At 60.1% G+C, this 27852-nt stretch overlaps 1 protein-coding gene across 2 annotated transcripts; it reads right to left on the bottom strand.

Moving 5' to 3' along the window:
* Nucleotides 1–337: 337 nt before the first annotated feature.
* IL11RA (interleukin 11 receptor subunit alpha) lies at nucleotides 338–27852 on the bottom strand. Of its 2 annotated transcripts, none has more exons than XM_052778573.1 (13): nucleotides 27664–27852; nucleotides 9105–9204; nucleotides 8678–8738; nucleotides 8393–8559; nucleotides 8090–8204; nucleotides 7153–7185; nucleotides 6603–6766; nucleotides 6299–6462; nucleotides 6042–6183; nucleotides 5485–5580; nucleotides 5173–5272; nucleotides 4404–4486; nucleotides 338–4307 (listed from the first exon to the last, which is right to left on the bottom strand). In XM_052778573.1, exons 2-13 carry the CDS (start codon nucleotides 9202–9204, stop codon nucleotides 4291–4293), a joined length of 1242 nt encoding a protein of 413 aa, XP_052634533.1. In that variant the 5' UTR covers nucleotides 27664–27852; the 3' UTR covers nucleotides 338–4290. The 2 variants fall into 2 exon arrangements, with proteins under 2 accessions (XP_052634533.1, XP_052634534.1); XM_052778574.1 differs by lacking the exon at nucleotides 27664–27852 and adding an exon at nucleotides 14460–14539.

Consider the following 27852-nt stretch of genomic DNA (forward strand, 5'->3'; position numbering starts at 1 on the left):
TACCATGGGACGTCCCATCCAGTATAGGAACGGGGAAGTGGGGGCAGGGATTCGCCGCTCGGGGACTGGCAGGGTGTCGGTCAGCGGGTGGTGAGCAATTGCACTGCGCATCATTTGTACATTCCAATCCTTTCATTATTGCTGTTGTCATTTTATTAGTGTTATCATTATCATTATTAGTTTCTTCTTTTTCTGTTCTATTAAACCGTTCTTATCTCAACCCACGGGTTTTGCTTCTTTTCCCGATTTTCTCCCCCATCCCACTGGGTGGGGGGGGAGTGAGTGAGCGGCTGCGTGGTGTTTAGTTGCTGGCTGGGGTTAAACCACAACACCCACACTGTCGGGACCTGCACTGGTAACAATTTAGGCTCTGTCTCCTCTTGTCAGCTGTGATGCCACTTCCATGGGGACTGGATGCATGGGTCACATGTGGGACTTGTTCCCAAACACTGTCCTTGCTCTGCCCATGGGCCTCCCTTTGCCAGCCTTATATACTTGGCCTCCCAGCCATCTTCACAAGACAGCTCCTGCATAATGAGCATCTTTGATGCTTAGGACGGTATTTGGGTGTCCAAACTGCCTATGCATCCATCCATCCACCCATATATCCAACCCTTCCCCCCTCTGCCAACTGATCCTTGCATCCATCTATACATCTGCACAGCTCCTTCCCTCGATCCATGCATCCTTCCCTCCCTGACTGAACCACTGACTGTATATGTACCCTTTCCTTTCTCCCTTGCCTCGTGACATATATATGTTTCATGCCCCTATGGCTTCCATGATCTGCTGGAGCTGCTATTACTTCTTTCCTTGGCTCAGGATGTGGTGCAGAAGGAAGCAGGAGCAGCCATGAGAGGTAAGTTGAGACTGTTTTGCTTCACAGTCCTGTGCAACCTGCCTCCTCCCCTGCAAAATGCGGGCTGACCCTGGCAGCAAGGCAGGGAGAGGAGGAGGTTAGGCCTGAGGGCCAGCTCAGTTATTTGGCAGGGTTGGTGGCAGTCAAGCAGCCCAGGCACTGCTGCACAACAGTCCACAACCAGTGCCCTCCTGCAAAAGCTTTTGCCCAGGCTATTGCTTTCCCAAACAAGCCCTGCACACAGCTGAGCGGCTGGTGCACCCCAGCCCTTGCCTGAGAGATGCTCTGGATGGGGCCGCTCTGCGCTGGATGGAGACCTGGACACGGACCTTTCTGCACCTCAGTGGTGGGGACCTTCCCTGGCATGTGGCATTGCCTGCTGGAAATTTTGTACCCCCAGCAGGACCCACGGCATATTCTGCTGCACTTTTCTCCTGCTGGGCTTGGGCTGGTCCCTGTTCCATGCCAGGGAGCTGGACCAATTGCTGCTCCTCGTGGATGCAGCCCACAGCCTGCTTTGTCCTGGCACAGCCTCAGCATCCCCAGGCCTAGCTTATACCAGCTCCCCCAGCGATCTTGGCACAGCATCCGCTCTGGGGAGGGTGGGATACAGCAGCAAGGCAAGTTTGGAAGTGCCTCTGCCTACTCCGGGCAGGGTGCGTCCAGGCAGGGCTCCAGCCTGCAGCAGGAAGCCTCCTGCTCGCTCAGCAGCTGCACAAGCCACCAAAAAGCCCGAGCCCTGGAGGAAGTGCCCTGGCCCCGCGGTGGGACAGGGAGGTGCCGGCGCTGGGACTGCTCTCATGGTCCCTTCCTGTTTTTCTTCTCCACAGCTTGAAGGCGAAGTTGACTTTGGCATCTAGAGCCCTCTCCTTTATCCCAGATTGCTGTTCACCCCAGCCCTCCCCTTGCATCTTCACTGGTCCAGTGGAAAGCCCTGTTTGCCTATGATGTCGAGCACCAGGGCACACTCCCCTGGGCAGCTGGGAGTGCAGCACCCAGCACCAAGCATCCTTAGTCCCCCCAAGTGCTGAACTTGCTGCTTCCTTGGAGTTCCCAATGCCCGTGTGTGACATTTACAGGCTGCTGGAGCAGGGAGCTGAGCCATGGGGAATCCCAGCAGGCAGCCGCAGTGTGGGCAGGCAGAACTTTACGGTGGCATGCAGACGTCTTGCCTGCTCTTGGTATCTCCAGCTGCCAAACGAGTGGCAAGTCCTGTCTCTAAAGCTTCCACCAGAGAGGAAAGGGGTCACCCTCCAGGGCCAAGGGCAGTAGGATGTGGTGATGAGGACCAGATGTACATCTCCTACCCTCAAGCTGCCCTGGTCACCAGAACTGGGTGTCCCCACAGCCCGGCCAGGCAAGCCCCAGCTAAGGAAGGGGACACAGGGCTTGGCACATGGGGACAGCGCAGCTATGAGTACCCTCTGCCTGTCATTTCCCTTCTACCCACCTGAGCTTGCCTGCACAATGCAGGCACACGTTCCCCTGTGGATGTGCGAGGCTCCAGTGGTCTCTAGTCCCTCTGGCCGGCAGCAACCCCCTTTTATTTGGAGAAGGCCTGGACTTTCTGGAGGTTATAAGCAGGCAGGATATGGGGGCCAGAGCTGCCAGCTCATGGTCTCTCCCATTTTCTGGCCATTACGCTCCTGTGTCTCAAGCAGCCATCAGCCTCTAAACCAGCACCAGGTGCTGGGAAAACACTGAGCTCAGTTTGCAAATGCTGGAGCCACAGCTATAGGATGGACATCACCCATGTTCAACAGCATCCTATGGACAACCACAGCCCTGATCCCTTCCATAGTGGCATCAGAGTGGGATCTGGTGGCAGTAAGAGCAGATTTCCAAGCCATGCTGGGGACTGAGGGGAGAAAAGGGTGACCAGGACACATCAGAAAGGGTGCTGGCTGGGTTGGATGCTGGGGACAAGAGTCCAGCAGGTGATGGCAGCATGACACAGCTGGAGCTGGCAAGTTCTGGGATGCACCTGGGAGAGGGGATGTGGTTGTTGGGCCCAGAAGCCCAGGCAGGATCTGGCCCCTTATACCTCCCCAGCTTGGTGACCTGCCTTACTTGCTCCATGGAGAGCCCTTTTCTGTCCAAGGATGCCACCCTAGTAGAACACTGTAAATGGAGGGCTGACCCCCATCTCCCCCATCCAGGGTGAGTGTGCTCACCAGGGACAGCAAGGGGCTGGGACCCCACAGAGCCAAGCACTAGCACAGGCAGCCCCCATGCCCCCGCACACGGGGTGGGAGCGCAGGGGCAGCCAGCGAGGGCAGAGGGGTCCGTGGGCTCACAAGCCATTGCAAAAGGCACAGCCGTGCCCCAGTCCCCTCCAACCCAGTCCCCACGAGAACCCTCTCAGGAGGTCTCCCTCCTCCAGGCTCTCTCTGCACCCCAGATTCAAGGGCAGCCCCGGGGCCCAGCCGGGAGTGACACATCTCCCTGGCAGGGTGGGCGCAGGAACCCACCCCGCGTTGGCTCTGCTCCCTGCACTCCCCGCGCCACCGCTGCCTGAATTTCCATCCAGCCCCATCTGGATCTCATTGGGCTGCTGGCGCTGAGCACCGGGTCGGGAGGTGCCAACACATGGAAGCCATTAGAGGGGCCGGGTAGAGGTGTGGGGAGGGGGCCACATGCTGAGTGAGGGGGGCTGTGCAGAGGGTCCTGTCCCTGCTGCCAGGCTGGCGAGGTCAGGCGAGATGTCGCAGGCAGCTGCCTGCATCCTCGTCTGGCACCCAGCAAGGGCTGGCCCGGGCAAGGGTCTCTCTCAGCCCCTCCAGGTGCCTGGGGAGGGGGCCGACCTGTTTGGAGACCAGCCCTGCTGCCTGTGCACGTCCTGCAAGGACCATCCCCAAGCTGGCATCTCACCCGGTGCCACTCACCTCTTCCCTGGCCCAGCACCATCTGCAAGGGGGTCTTGCTTGGGCAGTGCCAATGCTATCCCCTTTATTGGCATCATTGCTTCGTCCAGCCACAGCGTGGGGCAGAGGGATGGGGTAGGGGGGTTCCTTCTGCCTGCTGGTGGCTGGTGGGGGGTGACGGGTAGGGCTCAGCATCCCCTGCCCACTGATGCCCGGCACCCCCAGAAGCATGCACCCATGGTCCCCCTTGACACTAGGCAGTGAAGTGGGCCTGGCTCAGCATCATCATCCCCATGTGTTCAGCAGCGCCGGGTGGTGGGTCTGGCTTGTCGCCTTGAGTCCGAGGTACCTCCAGCCGGCTCCTGGCAGGCACGGGCAGCCCAAAGCTCCTGGGAGCAGAGCCTCTCTCCTTAGGGTTCATCCTGCACCCCCAGGGTGCTGGGGGCTCCAGCAATGTCCACGGTCATGGGGCGACCCAGGAGGAGTGGGGTCCTTGGGTGCCAGCAGTGGCATCAAGCCCCACGCGTGGGTGAGCGGGTGCAGGGAACGGGGATCAGCCAGGGCTCACTACAGGATCTGGGCCTCTGCCGAGAGAGAGGGCAGGGGGTCAGGGAGGGCACTGACCTCCCCCCCCCCCCCCCCCCCCATTCCCCTCCTTACCCCCCTTCACCCTGACTCACTCGGCAGTGCCTTCAAGTGCGTGGCAGCAACCAAGAAGTTGTGGGGTTTGGTCTTGTCCTTGCCATGTTTCCTCACCCGGAGCCTGGGGACAGAGCAACAGTGGCTGAGGACCCCAAGCAGGACCGTGGGCACCAGCACTGCCAGCATCCCTGGTGATCCTGCTCTGCATCCCTGGCAAGCCCACTCTGCATCCCCATCCAGCTGTGCCCAGCTACTCCAGCAGGTCAGCTCCAGGGCTACAGCAGGAGCCGGTCATGAGACAGAGCAGGGCTGGGATGGGGACAGGGACCAACAGCAGAGCCACAGCATGGCAGGGAGAGCCCAGCCATGGCAGGATGAGAGGGGACCCAGGGACAGGACCAGCAGGCAGTGGCCACGAGCAGGACTCCCAGGGGGCAAAGGCATATGGAGGGGTCTCTGCACTGACTCTGGAGCACGAGTGAGGCAGGAGCATTTGGCGGAAAGTTAGTAGCAGCATCATCTTTGGGGGATACAGAGAAACCTCCCATGGATGTGGGCTCATCAGAAAGACCCTAGGCAGGCTGGGCAGTACTGCAGCCAGTGGGGTGTGCTGGGAAGAGGCGTTGATGTGGTAGGGGTGCAAGGGGATGAGGCATCATACGGGGATGGGGCTGGCATCAAGTCTGTTCGGGCAGGGACCAGAGCAGGGCTGCAGGGACATGGGACACCCCATGGTGAGGGTTCAGGGGCCAGAGTGGGATGGGAATAGCAATCATGCAGGCCACTCCCTCTCAAGACCCAACCTACCAGATGAGGATGGTGATGACGAGAACAGCAGCCAGGACAAAGAAGGCAAAGATCCCAAGGGACACCAGGACGGCTGTCTTCTCCAGGGGGTCACTGTGGTCTGGGACAGAGAGACTGTCATGGCCAAGGGATGCCACAGCCCCTGGGCACCCGGGGGGCCCTATTGCAAGCTTCTGGACACCCCAGCACCCCAGCCACACACAGGCATGGGGCAAGAGACCCCTCCTGTCACTCTCAGCCACACGTGTGCTGAGGCAGGCAGCTGTCTGTAGGCAGTCCCCACTCCTGCCCACCACCTCCAGGTCTACTCACTGATGGGCTCAGGGTTGGGAGCCTGGGAGGGCTCCTCGGCCAGGCTCTCCAGGCTGGTGTCTGTAGTGGTTTCTTCACTTGCCACAGTGGCTGGGTCTGGAAGGACAGGGGAGACGGGAATCACTCACCCAAAATCATGGGCAGCACCCCAGGGACCCACAGAGAGGAGCAAAGAAGTGTGCCCTTGTGCCCCAGGGGTCTCACGAGCCCAAGGGTGCCCCTGGGGTGCTAGCAGTGCTATGGGAGCCCTGCTCTGCCCCGAGGTTGTGGGGAGCAATCCCCAAATGGCAGCAGTACGGCTGCAGCCTGCTGTGGGGCTTGGAGATGCTTTGCCCCCTTGCAGCTCTGTCTCCCACCGTGGGGCCAGTTTTTGGATGGTGCAGAGGACCAGCTTTCTGGGTCTACTTTAAGGGGGGCTTGCTCTGGGTGATATTTGTGGGAATGGATGCCATGAGGAAGGGGCTGGAGAAGGGCAGCCCAGGGTGCTGGAGGGGCTTTGGGGAGGGATGGCACAACCTGGTAGGGATGCTGGGGGCTTCAGCCTGTCCCCCTCGCACCTCTGACCGGCGTCGCCCGGGCCTCGGCGCTCCACTCGCTCCAGTTCCCCGCATCCAGGAAATCCTTGGCGCTGACTTGGACCACGTGCTCCAGCCCAGCAAAGGCATCTGTGATCACCTCGGAGAGGTTCACCGTCTCCACCTGCGCCAGGCAGAGGGGAGCTGTGGGGCAGGAGAGTGCACCCCTCACTGCCCTCCCTGGCCTCGTGCCCACCCCACTCCCACACTGGCTTTGGCTTTCCTCACCCACCACTTACCACAGACCAGGAGCGGTGGATGACGGGCCGGTACTGGAGCCGAAACCTGAGCTGGAAGTGGGGTTCCTTGGGCCAGGAGGAAGGGTACTTCCAGCTCACATGGAGCCGCCGTGGGGCCCGGGGGATGGGCTCCACCACCAAGCCCTCTGGAGGGTCCGGCTTAACTGCATGGGAGAGGACAGGGAGCCCTTGTCACACTGGACTGCTATGCATAGGGGTGTTGGGCTCCTCGCTGCTGCCCAGGGCTGGATGCCTGTGGGACGAACAGACACTGGGACGGATAGATGGATGGATGGGGACTCACTGATGGCTTGCATGGTGATGTCAAGGAGGCGGAAGCTGGAGCCCAGGGGGTTCACCTCGGTGATGTTCAGGCGGTAGGAGCTCCAGAACTCTGACCCATGGACGGTGCAGGTGCCGGGGCGGGATGGATCCTGCAGGCACGGCCCCATGTGCCCATTCTTGTTCCTGCAGACGGGGAGGCAAGGTGGTGAGATATCTCCCCCATCTGCCATGCATAGTTTCCTGGTGCTGCCAATGAGGTGCCATGCAGGGAGACCCCCATGCCAAGAGCCTGGTGGAGGAGGCAGCTCCTGTTACAGCTCAGCTGCTGTCACCCCTCCAGAGTCTGGCATGTCCCTCTGGGCATGACTGAAGGGACCCCCACCCTCACCCCACAGTCCCTCCTGGGAAGGTCCCTCCCTGGGGCAAACCCTTCTCCCAGGTCCAGGTAGCTGGCTCCCCCATGGGCACCCCCAGCCCTCACTTTGGTGACCCTGCTGAGGACAGTGGCAGAACCTTCGGGATGGGGGCCAGTCTGAAGGAAGCAGGACTGGGGTGGTAGTCAGTCCTACCTCCGCTTCTCTTCACCCGTCAGCGATTTCTTCCTGCCATGGAGAGAAATGGAAAAGCAGACGGTGAGGATGAGGGGACAGCATGAAGCCAACCCCACCATGACCCAGAGGAGGGACAGGGGTCTCTGCACTGCTGAGCAGCCCCCCACTCACACACTGATGCACAAGGTGACACGGCACAGGGGACAGAGATAAAACAGTGCCCAGCCCTGCCAGTGAGCAGCCTGGCAGTAGGAGCTGGGTGTCCCAGGGGAACAAGACACTGAAGTGCCCAGGAAGGTCTTCCCCAGAGGACCCCCTCCCCTGCCTGGGGTTTCATCACGCAGCAGCAGCACAGGTATGGGAACAGTGATAAAAGCAGCTCCCAGGTAACTAGCTTCCCCCTTCCCCTACGGCCCCCCCCAAGCCCCCTGCTTCCCCCCAAGCCCCTGATGCTCCACACAGCCCCCCCGCCGCCACCGCTGCCCCCCCCCAACCCAACCCCCTCCCGCTCCTTCTGCAGCTTTCAGCATGGCTGTGCTTTATGAGCTCCAGCTGACTTCAAAGCAGCCCGCTAATTTGGCCTGCTGGGATAATTAGAAGCAGTGATGCTGTCAGGGCTCCTTTCATCCCAAAGCATGCCGAAGCACTCAGCGGCTTGCAGATGACCTGCTTCTCTCTTATAGGTCCTCTGGAGCTGGCAGAGCCATCGGCAGGGAGGGACCCTGCCTGTGCCAGCCCCTCAATGCTGCTGGGTGGCCCCCCTTGGAGCAAGCAAATGCTCGGTGTCTGCTCACCCCAAAACATGACCTGCTCCAGGGTGCAGCATGGTCCTTGGGGCAGGAGGTGAACCCAGGGTGTGGGTCAGATGGCCAGCAGGATTTGGTGGTTATCCTTGGCCGGGACCCAGGGCTTACCCCATAAACCCCCCAGCCTGTGCCCTGTAGGGTTACATCACCTGTAGGTGGTGATGTATCTGGTAGGGAGGAAGGTCTCCACACTGGAGGTCCATGAGCAGGAGAAATTCTCATAGTCAGACGCTCTGCAGGACACAAAGGGGACTCCCGGCAGGTCTGAGATCCAGGGGGAAGTGACAGTCAGCCAGGGGTCCCCTGTCCTGCAGCCCAGCCGGCACGCAGGGACCCCTGCGTCACCGTAAAGTCCCTTCTTGGCAAGCCCCTGCCGGGGGTGAGTGCACTGCTGGCCCATGCCGGTGGGGCCGCATACCCCCCACACCCCAGCCCGCAGACATGCTACTCACACCCCAGCTGCAGGGACACAGCATGCAGGAGGCCACCGTCCTCGCCGTGGCAGCTGTAGGTTCCTGCGGTGGCCAAGCTGGCATGCGGCAGCACCAGGGCTCCCTGCCAGATGGCTGAGCCCTCCGGCAGCGCCGCGGCACCTGCCCGTCTCCATTGCACTGGCGAGCTGGGAAGGAGAGACCAGGCATGTGATGTTAGAGGACAGGGATGGTGGGATCGCCCCAGGCCCACCCTGTAAACCATCCCATCGGATAAATCCCCTGGTGTGCATGGAAAAGACCTACCCGGCGTGGGCACCGGCGCACGACAGGGTCACATCTGTCCCCACCTGTCCATACTGCACACCTGGAGGGACACACACATCCCCAGATGAGTGTTAGCATGCCATGCCACCCCATGCCAGGGCTGGGGGTCAAGGTGGGCAGCCTGGGGCTGTACCCCCCTGGGGAGCTGGGTGCTGGCTCTGGGGTCTTGCTTCATGCAAGTACCACCAGGGGGGACTGGGAAGGACTGGTCCCAATCGGGGCTGGGCAATGGGCAGCTGCAGGGGGGTGCTGGCCAGAGGACACCCCTTTGCCATGGGGCTGCATTTCGCGTACACCCTGACTCTGGTAGGTCTGTGCCTGTCTGGGGGGAACGGGGTGCCCCCAGGGTCTCCATACCTGGGACATGGGGGGGTGGGGGGGGTGGGGGGCTTGAGGCGGGGCTCACCTTCTTCTTCTCTGTCCTCAGGGACAGCGAGGGAGGCTGATGCCAGAGCTGCCGCGAGGAACACCATCACCCTGCCCAGGCCTGGGATGGGACTGTGCATCTGGAGGAGGCAGAGTGGGGAGGGAGAGGGTGTTATCCCCTGCAATGGGATGGCCAGCAGCATCCACAGCACAGAGCATCCCTGCAGGACCATGGACCCCGCATCTTCCTCTTGTCTCGCCCCATCCTGCCGGGGACATCACAGGGACCGTACCACCGGGACCCCAGCCGGGACAGCTGGCACGGTCTGTGCCACTGTCACAGCTGGTCCCTGGCTGCCAAGAAGTCCCCATGCCTGGCGGGGGGATGCAAAGGGCAAACACTGACCAGGAGCTCGGGGCTGTGTGGGTTGGCAGGATTAAGGGCTCTTTGCCATTGCAGTCCTGTGCCAGAAGCCCTGGCTGGCTCCCAGCCCCAGGGTGGTCCAGAGACCTGCACTGGTCTGGACAGGACCTGCTGGAGCAGAAAGGGACCCAGGAGAAATTCTGGCCTGTATTTACATGGCAGGAGACAGCAGTTAGATCTGGACAGGCTCACACAGCCAGGGAGAGCAGCTATGTGAGAGCTCAGACTGTACTGAGAGTGAGGCTGGCTGGGGGTCCCATGTCACTACCCATCCCTGCACCCTCTGAAGGCTGGTCTGTGCAGGTCTGTGCCCTTCCAGGCCATTTGGGGTCTCTGGACCCAGGGACAAAGGCCCTGAAATCCCTTCCTCCCACTCAGAGATCACCAGTGGGTCTGAGGTGAGAAGTGAGGGGGATGCTGAGTCAGGGGTGTGCACCCAACTCCTCATGGGTCAACCGCAGCCACAGACTGGGGTCTCCCCACCATAGCACAGCCATCACCACCCTGTCTATGCCAGTCAGCATCACCCTGTCCATCACAGCCAGCATCACCCCGAGGTGTCCATCCCAGCGTACATTGTTCTGCACATATCAGCCAGCATCGCCCTGTCCTACTCAGCCAACATTACCCTGTCCATAGCAGCCAGCATTGCCCTGAGGTATCAATCCCAGCCTGAATCATTCTGCATGTACCAGCCAGCATCACCCTGTCTGTGCCAGCCAGCATCACCTCAGGGTATCCGTCCTGACCAGCACAATGCCATCCGTATCAGCAGCATCACACTGTCCCTATCAGCCAGCCCTGCCTGCCCCCAGCAGGCACAGACAGCTGAGTCATTTCTCCCTGGAAGAGCCCCCTGCCCACCCCTCACAAGTGGGCAGGCCTGTTTATTTACACCCATATTGTCAGGCTCTGTTCCCAGCTGCAGGCGGGCAGGGTGTGAGGGCACAGGAGGCAGTGAGCTCCCTGCCCGCCCCAAACACAGGCTGCGAGCTCGTGGGTGTAAACCCATGACCCCCCGAGTCACCCAGGGTTCAACAGCCGAGGGGCTCCAGGGAGGGATGCTCCAGCCCTGCAAAGGCACCCCAGAGCAGCTGCCTCTTCCTCTCCTGTGGGCAGGTGCCTATGGCCACAGACCAAACCGCATGGCAAAGGAAATAAGAGCTACAAGGCAGTGTGCTGCAACCCAGTGAGTGCAGGGGGGAAGACATGCGGCACCCCACATCAATCCTGTCCTGAACATGTGAGGCAGCCTCAAACACAAGCCCTAAATGTAAATAATTTCATGAGACTGTCATAAGCTTTTCCTACCAAACAATCCGTAGAAACATTCCCAAGAAACATCAGTTAAAAGGTCCCTGCCAAAACTATGCTGGTAACTAACTGGGAACATTCGACCTGAAAGTAAAATATTTTGGCGATGGAAAAAAAAAAAAGTTAAAATACATTTAAAAGGAGCAATCGAAAATAACTCCAAACACCATGTGGGCCAGAGTTAAAAGGATGGTGCTGGGGGTGGTGGGGTCAGGGAGAAGGGAGAGTGTATTAGTGTGGAGAGAGAAAAATAGTTTTAAAATAAAATCACTTCTCCCAACCACCCTGGGTTTTTGTCCAAACGCTGCGGAGGGTGAAGGCAGAGCTGCTGCACCCATCGCCCACTGTGCCGCTCTGTGTCAGGGGGATATGCTCTGGACACTGGCTCACTGCTGACATGAGTTTGCTAGGTCTCAGGGCCACTGACTGGTTCAAGGCCAGTCTGGAAAAATGACCCTGCAGCCACAATGCTGAAACGCATCTTTCCCTGCATGGACAAGGGAATTGCTGGGAGGCATGGGATTTGCAGCCAGCTGCTGCTAACGTCCCTGGGGAATGGCATAAGCCCTGCCTGGCCAGCCTGGCTGCAGGTGGTATTGCCAACAGACCCAGAGGCACCCCAGACCCCTATGTGGTAGCAGAGGGCATCTCTGCAGACCCCATCCCCAGCTGCATCCCAACCCCTGATCTCCACCACGACCTCCCAGTGGTCCCCCACTGCTCACCCTGAGGGCCACCCTGCACCCTCCCACCCTTCAGCACCCTCTGTCCCAGGCCCCCACCCAGCACTCCCCATCCTCATTCCAGCATCCCATGATCTCCCCTGCCTTGGATGGGCTCTTTTGGGCAGCTGCCCACCCCTGCATAGGGGAAGGCAGCACTGAGACACACATTGTCTTAGTAAATGACCCGCCTGAGCATTGCCAAAACCTAGCCATGACTGAGCATCACCACAGAGAAAATAAACAGGGCAAGCCCTTCCTTGCCTGCCCAAAGGCCACAAACAAAAGGAGAAGGAGCCGCAGAGCAGGGGAAGACCCGGAGCCCTCGCATGCCCCGGGTGCAGTGGCATGGCAGGGGGCCAGGCGCTCCGGGCCAGGCAGTGCTGCAAAACAGCCTGCCCAGAAAGGATCCCTGTACTTTCTGCAACCAAACTCACTCACCGAGGGGAAAACAGACGTGCAAATGAATGCACATGCACGTGCTTTGCCAGGCCACCTTCCTTAGCAGCTCTGCAGCCCCATGGATGGGCACACAGGCGGAGAAAGCATCCCTCTATGCTTGCACCAGCAGTGACACATCCCGGGGACAGGGAGTCCCGGCACAGTGGTCCTGGAGCTGAGCCGGGACAGAAGGAACAATCGGAGCTTTTCTTCCTCCCCACATGCTAATCCCAGCCCAAGAGGCATCTGCTGCCCGCCTGGGGCTGGGTGACCTTCCGCGGCCACAGCCGGGGCAGAGGGACTCAGCCCAGCCTGGGGCTGTGGCTTGGCCCCAGCAGGGAGGGCAACGGTGCTGGACTCTGCTCCCTCGGCATGGGATGCTCTCGTCACCGCCATGGCCAGGGTGACCAGGCTGTGCGTGGCACCCATGGATGTAAGCCAGAAATGCAAGGTGCCACTCTCCATCCTGCACCAATCCTGCTGTCCCGCTGGGCATCATTTGAGCCGATCCAAAAGTTTTGGGGAGCTGTGGGGAGTAATCTTGCTGTGAGCCCATTCCTGCATCCAAACTGAAACACTGTGAGCCAAAACATCCCCCAAAATCACAGCCATGTGCACCGGTACCAATGCCCACGTGGGGTGTGACAGTCCCCCCAGCACAGCCGCTCTGTGCCATGCGCCACCGTGGCCTGGCAAAGCCCAGCACAGATTCCTGGGGGAGGCTAACTTTCCATTGCGCTCAGCGCTTTGAAAGACAGTGGGTTTTGGTTTTTTTTTTTTTTTTTTTTGCTTTGCTTCATTTGAAGTTGCTTTTCAAAGAGAATGAGCCGCATGCAGAGCTGGGGGTGGTGGCTGGAAACACACAAGCAGATGATACCAGCCGCAGGGCTGAAGATGGCAGCGGGGAGACACAGGATGCTGCCCACTGAGCATAGAAAGCTGGGGTGCCTCCTAACTTCTCCCCAGTGGTCCAGGGCAGCTTCACTGCAATAGAGATGTGGCAAATAAAACAATCCAAGAACACTTGGCAGCTCTGCCTGCTGCGTGCTGGGCGCTGCTTCAGTCACCCACCTGCAAAAAGCCACTCTGCAATGGGTGATGCCTGACACCGGCTGGCTCTTAATGCCCTAGAGATGGCATCACACTGTACTCCTGCCCCTGCGCTGGAGGAGCATCCCCGGCCCCGCACCCCAGACCCTCCTCTCTGTCAGTGCCCGCTGTGGGAAACCCTGCCTTTGGGCAAGGGCAGTGGCGTTCTGAAGCAGCAGGAATTCCCCTGTTCTTGCTTTCCTGCAGGGTTGGGAGCACAGTGCCCTACTAACCCCCTCTCCTCCTGGCAGCCCCAAAGAAGTGCCTTGCCCCACTCTGAGGAGCCGCAGCGGGGCCTGAGTCCATCCCTGTGGCCACTGATCTGCCCAGAAACCTGGCAGCATCCCACCCCTGCAGCATTGGTGACCTCCATCATCATTGCATCAATATGCACCTTTGGGGCAGGGGGACCCTCGACTCTGCTGCTGGGATGGTCCCCTGCAACCAGCCATGCCTGTCCCCTAAACACAGCTGGCAGCCTTCCAGCCGCTGGGTGCCCGGAGAAAGCCCAGCAATGGGTGCTGGCAGGGAGGGAAGCATGTCCTCCACCATCTCCAGGGCCACTGGGGCCATTCACAGTCCCCAGGACCACCAGCAGCACCTGGGGGCAACTTCTCGCCCACCTTGGGCACTGCCAGGTTAATGCTCCCCAAGGCAAAGGGGAGAGCCCCACTTGCTGTCCCCAGCCCCTTCTGGTGTCTTGGGGAACCTCAAAAAGGGCTGCTATTCTCTGCACTGCTTCAGTGGGGTGCTGAGCACCCATGGGCCCCCATGCTGGCTGGGGGGTGGGCACTATGCCAGGCTGATCTGAGCAGCCAGTGCAACCCCAGCACACTGGAATTATCCCAGTTAAACCAGTAAAACCAGTTGCAGCCTTTCCCTGTGAGGCCAGCGCAGTCCAATAAACCCCGCGTGCAACCTGAACGTGGGGCTAAGTCCAGTACAGTCCCAGTGTGGGGCTTAACTCAGGGCAGCTCAAACATGGGATTATACCCCACACAGCCCAGGAGTGGGATTAAGTCCAGTGCAGTCCAAATGCATGCTTAAATCCAGCTCAGCCCACAAGTGGGGTTAAACCCAGCTCAGCCAAAATGTGGGGTTAGACCCAGCACAGCCCAAACATGGGGTTATGCAGTCCAAATGTTGGGTTAAACACAGCACAGCTCAGGAGTGGCGTTAACCCAAATGTGGGGTTAACCCAAGCTCAGCCCAAACACAGTGTTAACCTCAGCGCTACCCAGGGAATCAGTTCATCTCCACAGCCAGGTATAACGCACATCTCCATCCAACCCAGACCAACCCACCTCCCTGGCCCCGACATCCCCTGGCGATGCCCGGCTGACCACAGCCCCACTGGTGTCCAAAGCCAAGCCCAACCCCTCCCCTCCCATATCCCGAGGGTCACCTCTCTCCTCTGTGGGGCCAGCAGCTGCTAGCAGGACCTGGTGTTGGGAGGCCAGGGAGCCACCACATACCTCGGCATGCTGGTGGCTTTGTGGAGGTCAGACTCTGCTCTTAGCCCATCTGGGAACTCCCACCCCAATGCCCCAATTTCCACCCTCCCCTGCTCCATCCTGCGGGAAGGAGAAGTCTCTGGCTCCTGGTTGTAACCGGAGGCATCAGCAAGGGCCAAAACAGCGAGGGCTCTGTTAGCAGCCAGCAGCCCCGACACCATGCCAGCTGGCAGCGTTGCATTCGGAGGGGGGAGAGAAGGGCCCCCTGCCCCCGTCCCCATCCCCATGCTCCCCCCTGCAAAGCCATGTGCTGGAGAAATTCCTAAAAATAATCTCCCGGCTGTAAAGAAACCCACTGGTGCTGTAGCTGTAGCACTGGTGGGTTTCTTTACAGCTGAGAGATTATTTTTAGGATGGAGGGATGGAGTCGTGGCAGGGGCTGCATCCCCACTGTCCTCGGCACAGGGTTGCTGGATGGGGACGGGCACCGTGCCAGATCCAGGGACACGGGTGGGACCCGCTGGCAGGGAGCTGGGCCACCCTGTGATTAGAGCAGGGTGGGAAAGGCTTTTCCTGTCCCAGGAACGTTTTAGGATTTGGGATATTTTTCTGCTCCTGGGCTCAGCCCAGCCTGGCAGAGGTTTTGGTGAAGCCGCAGCTCCCGGCCCGATGGGGCAGCTGGGTACTAGACTGCGCCCCAACATTTCAACCCCCCATTAGCCGCTGCATCCCCCAGAACAAACTCCCTCCATAGGCTGGCCCTGGAGCTGATACAAAAGCATATGCATCCATATATTTAGGGGGCAGACATATAAATGTACATACGTGTGAACGCTCCATGCAAGCCCAGCTCCTCCTGATGAACTCCAGCCTGGAGCTGGGAACCTTGACCAGGAGAGGGGCCCCACAGCATCCCCCTGCCCAGTGCTCCCCCCCATCCCTCCCCGTGCTGGCTGGTGCCTGGAAGCCATCGGGCTCAGCTCCATCCCCGAGGCATGAAGGTGCCCGGGTCAGCCAAAAAGCTGCAGGGCGGCCGGGCCAAAATAAACAGCTCACCGTACGCTCCCCCAGCTAGCAATTTGCTGTCACTCCTTTTGCAAAACAACATCCCTTTTGGGCCAGAGAGGGATTTCAGGTGTCATTAAGGGCCACTTGGGAGGCCAAATAAAGCCACCACCAAAGGGTGGCCCGTTAACCCTTTCCACCCCACTGGCAGTGTCCCTGCATGGGGGGAGGATGGCAGTTGCAGACCCCCAGCAATGTGTGATGTGTGGGTGCCAGTGCCAGGCTCTGGCACCCAGTGGGATAACCATGGCCTGTCTTCTCCATGCTTGGAGGCAACCCTGCCTGCTTTGCTGAAGCGAGGCAGCCCAGGGGATGCAGCAGGGTGCAAGGCACATGGCAGGGATGGAGGCTGGGGAAACACCTTGCTGCAGCAGCATCTGTGCCCCCCGCCTCATGCTAGGTCAATCAGACAGCAGCCCCCAAGCCAGAAGGAAAGGTGGAGAAGTGGCAAGAAGTAGGGAAAAGCTGGGGCAGAAGCCCACCGCTGAGGCTGGGGGCTGCAGTACAGGGGCAGGGGTTGGGGGCTGAACCCTGCCTAAGTTGAGAAGGTTGGAAAAACATCATCCAGCTCATTTTCTGCTGGGGGAAAAAAAAAACCAGCCAAGTTCTCCTGAAAGATTAAGTGTGATCGTATCCGAGCAGGGGGAAAGCAGGGCAATGCGGTGAGCGTGCTGACACATCTCCTTCCACGATGCTGGAGAGATGCCCCAGCCCCACTCCAGGCCAGCTCTGTTTACAGGCTCCTATTGTCTCTTTTTCCCCTTTTGGGTTCCCCCCCAACCCATCCCTCCCCGCCCAATGTTATAGTTCAGAGTAAACAAAAGCAAGCAGCCTCTCACTCCAAACATTTCAGCCATCCCAAACTTTCTCCGGAGGGGGGCTGCCCGTGGAATTTTCCTCGTCCAAAAGAATTTCGAAATGTTCCCATTGCAGCCTGCTCTGACTGGTGGCCAAGGCAGCTCTGAAATCCTTCGCAAAACACTCAAACTGCCCTCTGCACAGCCCTGGCTCTGGCTGGAGGCACCAAGGACCAGCAGCCACTGTGCCCCAAAGCCCCCCCACGCACAGGGAAACCCTCCAGCCTGGCACAATTGCCAGAGGGGGACAGAGGCATGTCCCAGCCTGTACAACCCCGCCAGCCCAGCCCATCACCTGAACGGAGCCAGCAGGTCCTCGTGAGGCTGGATCCTACTTTTTATATTTTAAGCTGCCACTACAGTTACTATTGCCCCGAGATGGCGATGCTTGTGCAAAGTGCTTGGGTGCACCGGTTGGGTGGGTGTGCATCCCAAAGCACACAGTATTTCCCTTTGCAGGTGGTATCTCCACAGAGCCAGCCGGAGGGGAGAGGGTGAAGCAGCTGCCGGAGCTCCTCTTCGGAGCAGTCAACGGCACCCCGGGCACCGGGAAGGCAGTTTGCAGCAGTGATGCCTGCTCGGTGCCACCTGCTCCCTGCTTGGGCAGACAGCAAAGGAGGGGATGGTGTGCTGCATCAGTCCCTGAGGATGGAGTGGTGCACAGCACTGTCCCCTGCACAGCCCTGTGGAGACGGCATGTGGAAGGGAGGAGGAAATGTCCTCAAGGATGAGCCATGGTGCTGGGTGCCACCCAAGGGTGCTGCTCCTCCCTGGACCACATCACACTGTCAGGGTGTGCATCCCAGTCCCAGAAGAGGTGGGACCTCAATGTGAGCAAGCAGAGACCCCCAGTTGCTCTCTTGGCTCTGGCTAAGCACAGATGTGCTGTGAAACCCATGGGACCCTGGCGTGGGGGTGCCAGCACTGCTCCGCCTGCTAGCAATGGGGCACCAGGGGTGGCCCCTGAAACAACTGGAGGAAGAAATGCCCAGCCAAAAAGCCCCACAAAAAAGCCAGCAGTCTTGGGAAGAAGCACCCGAAGCTCAGCCCAGCATGGATTTGGCTGTCAGTGCAAGCCATTGTGGTGGCCTGGCACACTGATGTCCCCTGCTCGCTTTCCCGAAAGGTCCTTGGATGGGTGTCACCGGGTAGGTGGTCCTGCAGCCCGACACACACCCGGACACGATGGGGAGCCCCTGCATCCTCCCTCCCAGGGAACACACAGATTTTGGGGTCTGTGACCCCTTGATGCACCCATACTGTCACCCCAGGAGAGCAAAACCTCTCTGGTACCCATTGCACCCCCTCCCGCAGCATCCTGCCCTGGCAGGCACAGAGCCCTGTGCCACCGCTGCAGCACTGGCTGGGGGGGGATACCTCAGCTCCACGCTGGACAAGGGTCTTGTTGTGGGACAGGGCTCCACTGGGTGCCCCCGCTGCCTCTGCACCATCTCCTCACGCTGCCTTGCTGGGCTCTCCTCCTCCGCAGAGGCTGCTCGGTGGCTTGGTGTGGGAGCGGTCCTACCCCCCCCCCCCAGCAGCCCCCTCCCCTATAAAGGGGCCAGGCAGTGGCTGTGCAGGGAGCAGAGCCCCCGACACAGCAGATGGGGTCTTTAAGGCGAGGCTCCCCCAGGTGTGTTTGCCTTGGCTGGGGCTCAAGCCCGTCTAATTAGAGCTATAGAAAACATATATTAAAAAAAACGAGGGGGGAAAAATAATGTTCTCCCCATGCTGGGGCCCAGGGTTTGGCCAGGGTTTCTCAGCAGGCCAAGCACAGGCGATACAGGCTCCACTGGCAGCAGCCCGGGGAGGGAGGGGTGTTTGTGGATATTAAAATGCAGGCGTAAAGGAGAATAAAAGGGCAGCCTTGTTTCAGAACGAGTCTCCAAGGCTTTCCCCTCTCCCGGCATGCTCGGCACCTGGCCGGCAGCACGAGCAGCTCCCCCTTCCCACAGCCCCCCCGGCCACCCTCAGCTTGCCCAAGGACTGGGGTGCTACTGGTGAGATCCCAACCCTCATGGGGTGAAGCCCAGCACCTTCGGGTGGGAGCAGATTTGGGAAGTGTCCCCTCTACAACCACCCGCACCAGGTTAAAATTACAGCTGGCACTTCTGGAAAACCCAGCACCCCTGCACGACCCTTCCTCCACACCCCCGCAGCTCCCTGATTTCCCCTGCCCACTGCCCTGCCTGCGTGCAGGCAAGGCTGCCCAGCCCTGGCTGCTTGGCGGCAGCCACATGGCAGCACTGCCGGTATTTCATTGCCTGGCCTCTCCCTGTCTCCCTGCCTCCCTGCCGGAGGCAGAACAAACTGGACGGTGTTTTGGCCGAGGTTTAAAATTAGCCCCAGGCGCCCAACACCCCCGGTGCCCGCATAGGGCAAGGGGACGTGGCAGGGTCCTGCATGGCTCCCTGGCACCTTGGAGTATCTCCTCATCCCCAGGGACCCACAAACCTCCACAGAAGTCCCCTCCTTGGGACACCTCCCCACATCCATCCCCAAAGTGGGATGCTGCCTCCCCACAGCATCTCCTCTGCCTCCCTGCTGCCATGCCCAGCTCCGAAAAGTCACCCCATGAGGTTGGGGAGCAGCTGCAGGCGTCAGCCCAGCAAAGGTGGCCCTGTCCCGGCCCCACCTGCTCAGCCAAAGATGCCCGGCGCACATCTGGCTTCACTGCTGCCCTCTGCCCCCCCCCCGCCAGGGTAGCGAGGAGGGGGACAGTGGGCTGCGAGCCCAGAAGCCCCCCCATCCCTCCCTCCCTCCCTCAGCCTTTTCCCTGGCAGCATCCCAAAAGCGCAGGGTCATCGAGCCCCCCCGTCCCCCCAGCTTGTGGGGACCCCAGGCACACCCCGTCCCCAGCCACGGCCCAAATGACTAATGCCCCGGCAAGCGAGCCGGGTGCCGACGGGGAGAGCAGGAACCGTCCCTTGGCCGCGCTCCCTCCCCGCGGCGGTGAAATCACGTCTGGAGAAAGTATGGGGAGGGAGCCGCCGGCTCCCGCCCCCCCCCCCCCCCCGGCCGCTGCTTCCCAGCGAGGATGCTCGCTCTCTGCCCGCTGGCCGGCCGCCCCCCCCCGCTCTGCAAAACCCCGCATCCCGACGGAGGGATGCTCCAGGCACTCAGCCTGCAACAGAACCGCGCATCTCATCTCCTCCTCGCTCCGGACCCCAAAGCGCAGCATCCCCCCCACGGAAACGGCTGCAGGATGCGGAAACGTGGCGGCAAGCCCCAGGCACTCGTAAAAGCCCTCCTGGGGAGCAGGCAGGAACCTCTACCCTCCCTCTAACCTCTCTCACAGCAACGCAACCCCGCCAGAGCCTGGGGCGGGGGGGAGGCGATTGGGGATGGAGGGGGGGACTGCCGACAAACTGGCTCAGGGAAGGAACCGGTGGCTCTGGCAGGCTGGAAACACCCCGTGGCAGCACCAGAGGGGACGGTGAGGGGCGGGCCACCGCCGCTCGCCTCCGACCTGGCACACAGCACACGCCGGCTGCGACGGGGGTGACTAATGCGGCTCTTTAAACGCCTCCGCCGGCACGGGAGCGTGGCTCCGGGTTAGGGTTTAATTATCTGCCTTCCTCCGCAGCCCGCGCTCTCCTCTTGCTGAACCGCCACGGGGACCCCGGGGATGTCGTCCATCCCCCCCGCCTCGCCGCCGGCCGGGGCTGCTGGCACCGAGCAAGCGGGGCCACAGCGGGGAACTGGCCGGGAGCACGCCGAGGCTGCAGCTGGGGGCTATAAAAAGCACGGCTGTGGTATGCAGCGAGGCACTGAGAGGGGAATAAAATAAAATCAGGTGGCGGATGAGTCGGGTGCTCGCTTCTGCACCAGGGCTGGCCCCGGCACTGCTCCCCATCATTCCTTCCCTGCTCCCTGCCAGGCTGACAGCCCGGTGAGGCTGGGGCAGAGCGGAGAGCTGAGGTTTGGCAAAGGATGGAAGACGCAGGGCTGGGTCACCAGGCAATGGAGGGGGTCAAGGCTGGGGGAACGATCGCTGGCTCCGGCACGTGGGGTTCTGTCCAGGATGGAGGCATCGCAGCCACCCCTCACCCAGCCCAGAGATGCCAGATCTGGGCACCCAGCCTCCTGGCAGCTTGCACCGCAGGATTAACTGTGCACTGATTTACAGCCAGAGGTGCCTTTGCCGGCAGGGAGCTGGCACACCGACAGCAAGAGTGGGTGCCCCACCATCACCCAGCACCCCCAGCACCCAGGTCCCAGCAGGGACCTCACCCAGCGGGGACAGTAACGGCACAAGCCGGGGACAGACAAGGCTCCCCTTGGGCCAGCAGGAGGTCCCCAGTCAGGGACACACCATGTTTGCACAAGCCTGAGCCGGGGAAGGTCAGATTAATTTTAAACCTGAATAAACAAGGAGAGAAGGCAATGCCAGAGTTCACCCTTCCCGGCGGGGATGCCCAGCAGTGGGGCACAGCACCCACAGCACGGCCGTGCCCAGCCCAGGTACCAGCGGGGCTCAGCCCCGGGGCTCACATTGCCCTAGGAGAGAGAGGACAGACCCAAACCCAAACCCTACGCCCGGGGGGCCTCCCTTTTTGCACAAGGAGCTCTCAGCTGAGTCAGTGCTGGCAGTGAGGAGAGCGGCTCCTGCTTGCCTTTGCAAAATCCCTCCCGCCTCCACAGGGAAGTACCCACTCTGGGACCCCTGCCCCATCGGGAACAGCACCGGGGCTTGCTGTCCCCCAGCCACGGTGCACAACGTGGTCTTGGGAAACAACCAGGAGGAACAAAAAAATATAATAAAATTGTTTGTGGGTCAAGAGGAAAATGGAAAAAAAAAAAAGTTTGTGTTTTTCGTGCCAAAAGGAAAATGAAAACCAAAACATTTTGTTCTAAATGATAGGCCTTGTTTAGTTTTCGGTGGTTTTACTTTTTTAAAATGGTTTGAGTTAAATCGAGCTAAATTTGGCTTCCAAACATTACCTTGGGGTGGGGAATAAAATCAAATTAAAAAAAAAAAAAATCAAAACATCTCATTTGGAAAATGTCAGAGCGAAAAGCCACGGCTTTTCCAGCCCTGGGAGAGCCACAGCCGGGCGCTGAACCCAGCCTCAGCTCACAACTTGCGACAGCCTCCCTGAAGCAGCCTTTTCTTCCAGAGAAAATAAAGCAGCTGCTATGCCAACTGACAGCCGGGAGGGCTCGTACTTTGGTGCCCAGCTCCCATTGGGGATGTCCCCTCTGCCTGTGCCGGTGCCTGGGACCTGCTGGGGCACAGAGAGACCCCGCTGCAGCCGGCAGCTGTGTGTGTGAGCCGAATCTGAGCCCAGCCACACTCCAAAACTCCTCTTTAAATGTCTTTTCTATTAGGTCAGCATTCCTGCGTCGCCCAGGGAAGGTGGTTACGGCCGGCAGCCCGGCACACAGACTCCTCGGTGCTGGCTGCTGGCTCTCCGTCAGCAAGCAGCCTGCCCACGCTATTAAATTACTGAGAAAAATGGATCGTTTCACCAAAAATTAGGTGCAGGAACCTCTCACACGGTGGCAAGGCGAGCTGGTAATTGGAAATTCATAGACCTGGCCGCAAATGCTGCCTCCGGCTCCGCTCCACCCTCCTCTGGTTGCGGCAAGGGATGGTGGACAGGCATTTGCTGCCATCCTTGAAACGCTGCTGCTGGTGGAGATGCAGCAGCCACGTCGCCGGCAGCACTGCTGAGGTCCCCTGTGCACCCCAGGAGGGTTAAATGCTAATGCAGGGTCCCTCCGCCCTTGGTAGATGGGGAAAGTAAGTGAAAAAAAGCTCTCAGGGAACTTTCCAGGCACTGGAGGAAGAAAATCCTCTGTGCATGGCCGGACCTGCTCACCATTAACCACCCTCCTGGGGACATGTCTCATGGGGACATCATCTGGGGATGCAGTTAGGACACAATGCCCCAGCACCCGTCTCATTCTTCCAGCTGCACCCCAGGGCTGAAAACCAAGTTGACCTTCCCCATGGACCTTGCCTCGCTTATGTCCTTCACCCATCCCAGGCACAGCACAAGCACCGCTGCCGCTCCATCCAAGCCCAGGCATCTCATCATCCTCCTCCCGGACCACTCTAAGCCCAAACCTCAGCGCCTTGCTGGCTGAGCAGAGCCCTCCAAGGCATCTCCAGGGCAAACCGCCCAGCTGTCAGAGTTGCCAGAGAGCCCAGTGCATATCTGCAGCCTCTGGTTAGGAAGGAGGGATGGGGATGTGCAGCAGACTGAGAGCTGTGTCAACAGGATGCTCCGGGAGATCAGCCCCTCCAGAGTTCACACTGGCTGCTCCCTGCGCAGTCGCAGGCACTGGGGGGGCTGCATCCTGCCTGCTGCGTGCACCGCCTGCCCTGGCACTGCAGGGAGGGGGAACATAGCAGCCAGGGAGCCCAAGGCACCAAGCTGTATTTTGGGTGCTGGGGTGCAAGGACTGTGGGCACAGTCCCAGCTGGAGAGGGGAAACAGAGCCAGGCACGGCATCAGGGAGGCCAGGAAAAAGGGATGCTTCCCTGGGTGCAGCCATGCTCCAGCTGTAAAGCTGAAAAACTCAAAGCCAGGATGGCGTGGAGCAGCCTTGGGGAGCTACGAAAAAGCCCCTTGGGAGCCTCGCAGGAGCTAAAAAAAATCAAAAACAGCTGAAGCACCGAGGAACCCCCCTGGGGTTGCGTGTTGGCCCTTGCAAGACAAGGATGGAGCAATAGCTTGTCGGGTCCACCAGCTCCTCCTAAGCCTTGAGGCCTCGGGCAAAACTCATGGAAAGCAAAGGAAAAGCTCCTGCAGACCTCCCCAGGGGCTGGAGACTGGCCCTGGCCCTGCAAGAAAGTCTGGGGAGATGCCAGCTGGGCCGGGCACCCTGCGTGACAGCAGCTTTCGCAAAGCCAAGCTGGGCCACCACGGCCGAGCCAGCCCCGAGGACCCTTGCAAGGCTGTTACAGCACAGCTGTTGGGAGCTCTGTTGCAACACCAGCACAGTGCTGGGCTGGCCCATGATGGAGACCCCGCATGACGGCACTTTTTGTTTTTTCCTAGCTACTTTTGCAGGAAGGCAAGGGCTGAATCACGCCTTTCACAGTGTTATTGAATTCAAGAGGCACTGATGCCCATGCCAACCTTCATCGGAGGGGCTGGTGAGGTCCCTGGATACAGCTGCAGCTATTGGTCTGGCCAGAATGAAGCACGCGGGGTTTTCAGTCCCAAAGGAAGGGACTGGTCAAAGCACAGGAAGGTGAAGGAAACAGCTGGATGGGCATCGCCGCACCAGCCCACAGAGACGTGCTCCAGGGACGCTGTGCCAGCCCCATTGCCTCCCACGTGCTCTTCTGCGGGGACATCCACACCCCTTAGGGCTGCCAGCAGGATGGTTGGCAGCAGACCTGAGCCCTGTTCGGGGCTTCCCAAGGTGGGACAGGACTCCGGTGCAGTCCCTTTCTGCTGAAGTCAGGAGACCCTCCCCAAACTGCCGCAGACATGATGTTCCCCTGAAGCTGGCAGCTTCTCCCATCCCCTCTTCCCTTCAGTGAGTCTCCAGTGTTAGCTTTTCAACAAGGCTTGGCATCCCCTATTTTCACTTTAGGAGGTGGGGTAAACCAGAAGATGCCCAAACGACCTTCTTCCACCATCAGGATTTCATTAGATGAAGGAGCCCTAAACTTTTCCACCTTTCCCTATAAGGCAATCTCTGCGGGTCTGTAACTGTTTTTATTAGGCTGTTTCTATTTTGGCCGTCTCTGTATTGAGAGGAGGGGACCAGAGCCGAGCAGCCTCTGGAGAGCCCCGGGTTGATTTCCAAAATGCTTTCAGCATGCTCCCCTCTCCTGGTTGATGCATAGTCTTAGCTGCGGTCCCCTGGCCATTGCCACTTGTATGGACCAGCCCCACCTCCGACCATGCCAGGTCTCACCCGAGGTCCCTCCAGCCTGCTTGCCTTCTCCGAAAGCACCTTCAGGAAATGTGTACGAGCAGGGCAGCGGCAAACGTGACCCTCCCCCTGGCCAAACCCTTCTGAAATCCCTCGTAAGCTTTTTCAGCAAAGACCAATCCCCGCTGGAGCAAGTCCAAGCTCTGCTGGTCAGAGGTGACCACAGCGCACGGTCTCAGTAGGATGGAGGTGAATCAGGTCTTGACAGGCTTCTTGTCCCTCTTCTCCTGGACCTCCCCCACCCCAAACACCAGAGGAGAAGGAGATGTTTGCCAGGGTTTTTTTCCATGTTCCAGACTCATACCACTGGAGAGAAGGAAGAATTGCACCTTTCAGCCCAGCCCTCCGCCTGTACCGGAGCGCCCAGCACATGCTCCAGGGGCTGTGGGTGCTGTGACTGTCCAAAAGAGCCTGAAGCTCACCCCATCCTACTCCCGTGCCAGGGTGACTCAGAAACCTGGGAAGCAGCCAGATTCGAGAGATAATTCCTATTAACACGCTGATCCCTGACACCACAAACCTGCTTCTAATTTCCAGAGGAATTTTCCTTTTTCCATGGAAATGGTCCATGGGAATCTGGCTGTTGGAGAAGACAACTCAACCACAACTGTGAGGCATCTGCACCCTTCCCCACCTTCACAGCCTGGATGGGAGGAGAAAACCATCACCAGGAGGTGCAGAGAGATTTGCTGGTATGAACTCGGGTCGTAAGGTCACAACATCCCCAGCCGGAGAGATTTGGTGATTTTCACACATGCGATGCTGTTGTAACCACAGGAACACTTAGAAAAACCAAAAGCTCTCTAAACATCCCAGCGAGTCACCTCAGACATCCCAGGGCTAATTCCTGATGCTGGCTTTGTGTCAGCATCCCAAATGCTGGCAAGGCCCCAGCACATCGCCCATAGGGAAGAGCTCCTGTCCCATCCACGCTCCATCCTTGGCTACATCTTCAGCAGGGGCAGAGCCACCTTCTCCCACGCCTGAACAAGAAGAGGGGAAACAAGCTGGGAGAGGTGCCGAAATTTTCCGAAGGGAGAAAAGCAGAGCCGCAAGCCGGCACCTGCCCCCTCCTGCGGGAAGCATCTCGTGAGGGGTTTTCCTCCAGAGCCAAACCCATGGGAGAAGAGGAGGCAAGAATCCTTTGACTTGTTTAACCTAATGAGGAAGTTATAAATACAGCAGGGTAAACACCGGAGAGGGAGAAGAGGTCTTGAACTAAAAGCACAATGTTGGCACAAACCCACGGGGGAATAAGCTCTCCAGGAACGCATTCGGCAGGAAACTGGAGGGAGGTTGAGCCCTGCATGAGCAGGAAGAGTCTGGAGTTGCCTTTGAACAAGAGCAGAGTGGAAAGAGAGGGTTTGAACCGAGCGCTCAGCTAGCTCATGGCAGGTGAGGGTGCCGCGCGCTGTCACCGTCCGTGGGGGTTTCCCCACTCGGGATGGTCCAGGCGAGCAAGGGGAGAAGGGCAGGGGAGGCAGGATACCTGCGGGGTAGGAGATGCAGGTGTGGGCTGCCTGGGTGCCCACCCAGCATGACGGCTTCTGATAAACCCAGCAGCTGCAAAAGGGAACCACTGCTGCTGCCACGATGAAGACGGCGGGGAGACTCGTCGTGCCGTGAGTCATTCATTCATCCTTCACAAACAGGGCCCGCACTTGGCCAAGCATCCTCCTCCCCCCACTGCTGGGACTGCTCTCTGGGATGGGGAAAAAGTGGCTTATCAGATATAATCAAGTCAAGTTTTCCCCTCCCCACGAGGTTCCTGTTCATGGAGCAGGAGGCAGGGCAAAACTCTAGCTGCTCTTCTCCCACCTTCCTGCAGGCAGCCTCCGCCTTCAGCTGTACGCCCCGGGGACCCCTCCCCACCACCCTACTGCACCCCACATCCCCTGTTCATCCACCGTGGGTGACGTCCAGCCCTGCGCACCACCCCGCTGTCACTGCTCAGCCCCTGCCCCCCGACTCCAGTCCAACTTTGGCTGCCAAGGTCAGTTCAAAGCTCTCCAGAGAGGAGATACGGCCCCTTTCACTCTCCAAAAAAAGGTGGTGGAGCAGAGAGTGCGTGGGGGCTGGAGGGACATTGTGGCCACGTCCTGTCCCCATCTCTGCCCCGGGAGGGACCTCGGCCAGCTCACAGCTCCCCATGAAGGTCCTCTGCTCTGTGCTGGGCTCTGTGCAGCCTTGTGTGTAACCACGCTGCGACCTGCCCTCCTATAAACAGGCAGAGTGCAAACACCCCACCTCCTCCTGCAAACGCGGCGGCCAGACGTGGCTGCAGCCTGCAAGGAGTGGGCACCCCCTGGCACCCGAGGCGCTCGGCCAGCGCCAGGCAGCTCGGCACTGGCTACGCCACCAATGCTGGTCGGTCCAACACTGGTGTTGCCATGCCCAAACATCCACGAGTTGCTGTAGCTCTGGGTTTCTCCCCATGGAGACCTGGCACAAGGAAAACAAGATTTCCAAGGCACCCCCAGGCCTTGTCACAGCGGGGTCTTGGTTTGCTGACAGCAATGTCCGAGCCAAGCTCAGCCCCGTGGCCCCCTTTGACACCCTTCACCAGCCGGGAGCTGGAGCTTGGAGGGGACCTGGGGGGTGACACAGCCAGGCTGCGAGGGTGGCAGTGGGAACAGCCCGGGGCTGGGCACCCGCAGGGGCTGGCAGAGGACGGAGAAGTTGTGATTGAGACAGCATCCCGGGGCAAGGAGGGGTAAGGCAGGCGGAGAGCCCTGCCAGTGCCCGCGCATGGGAAAGCATCTCTTTCCGCGCCTCTTGTAATTGGGAGCAGCTTTTCCCTCCCCGGACCCCCCAGGAGAAGAGGGGGCCCTGCCAGGGAGGCGCTTTGCCTGGTGGTGTTCCAGCCTTTCTCCAGAAAACTCCCGCCGGAGACGGTGGGGGGTGTCCAAATTCGGAGGAGGTGGGGGAGTGTGTGTGTGGGGGGAGCGCCTGTGGAGGCTGGGGAAGGGGCTCAGAGATCCCACCCCGGGAACACCGTCCATCCCCCGAGCATCTCCGGGCAAGGCGGAGGCGCGCTGGGCGGAGAAGGGGGAGCAGTACCGGGTACCCCCAGGCTAGGCGGGGGGAAGCGGGAGGGCAAATCCCTGCCAGCTACTTCGCGGGGACACACGGACACACACACACACGCACCCCCCCGGCCCCCCGCCCCAGCTTTTCCCCGTAGGAGCCGCAAACAGCCGCGGTGTGGGGGGGGAGCCGCCTTTGCCTGCGCGGCGCCGGTAGCCCGCCCGCAGCCGGGCGCCCCTCACCGCGGCGTCGGGGCGGCGGCGAAGCCGCGTTCGTCTCGGGGTGAGGACGGGGAACGGTTTCCTACCTTCCTGCGTGGTGCCGCGGCTATCTCTCCATGGCGCTCGGCGGAGCCGGGAAAAAGCCGGGAAGAAGCCGGGAACCGGGAACCGGGAGCGGGGCCGGCGGCGGGGCGCCCGCGCCGGGCTGGCTGGGGCCGGTAGCGCGGGCGGTGCGAAGCCGCCGCGGCCGCCGCCGCCGTTCCATTGGAGCAGGG

Source organism: Harpia harpyja, chromosome Z (genome assembly GCF_026419915.1).
Source record: "Harpia harpyja isolate bHarHar1 chromosome Z, bHarHar1 primary haplotype, whole genome shotgun sequence".
Lineage (NCBI taxonomy): Eukaryota > Metazoa > Chordata > Aves > Accipitriformes > Accipitridae > Harpia > Harpia harpyja.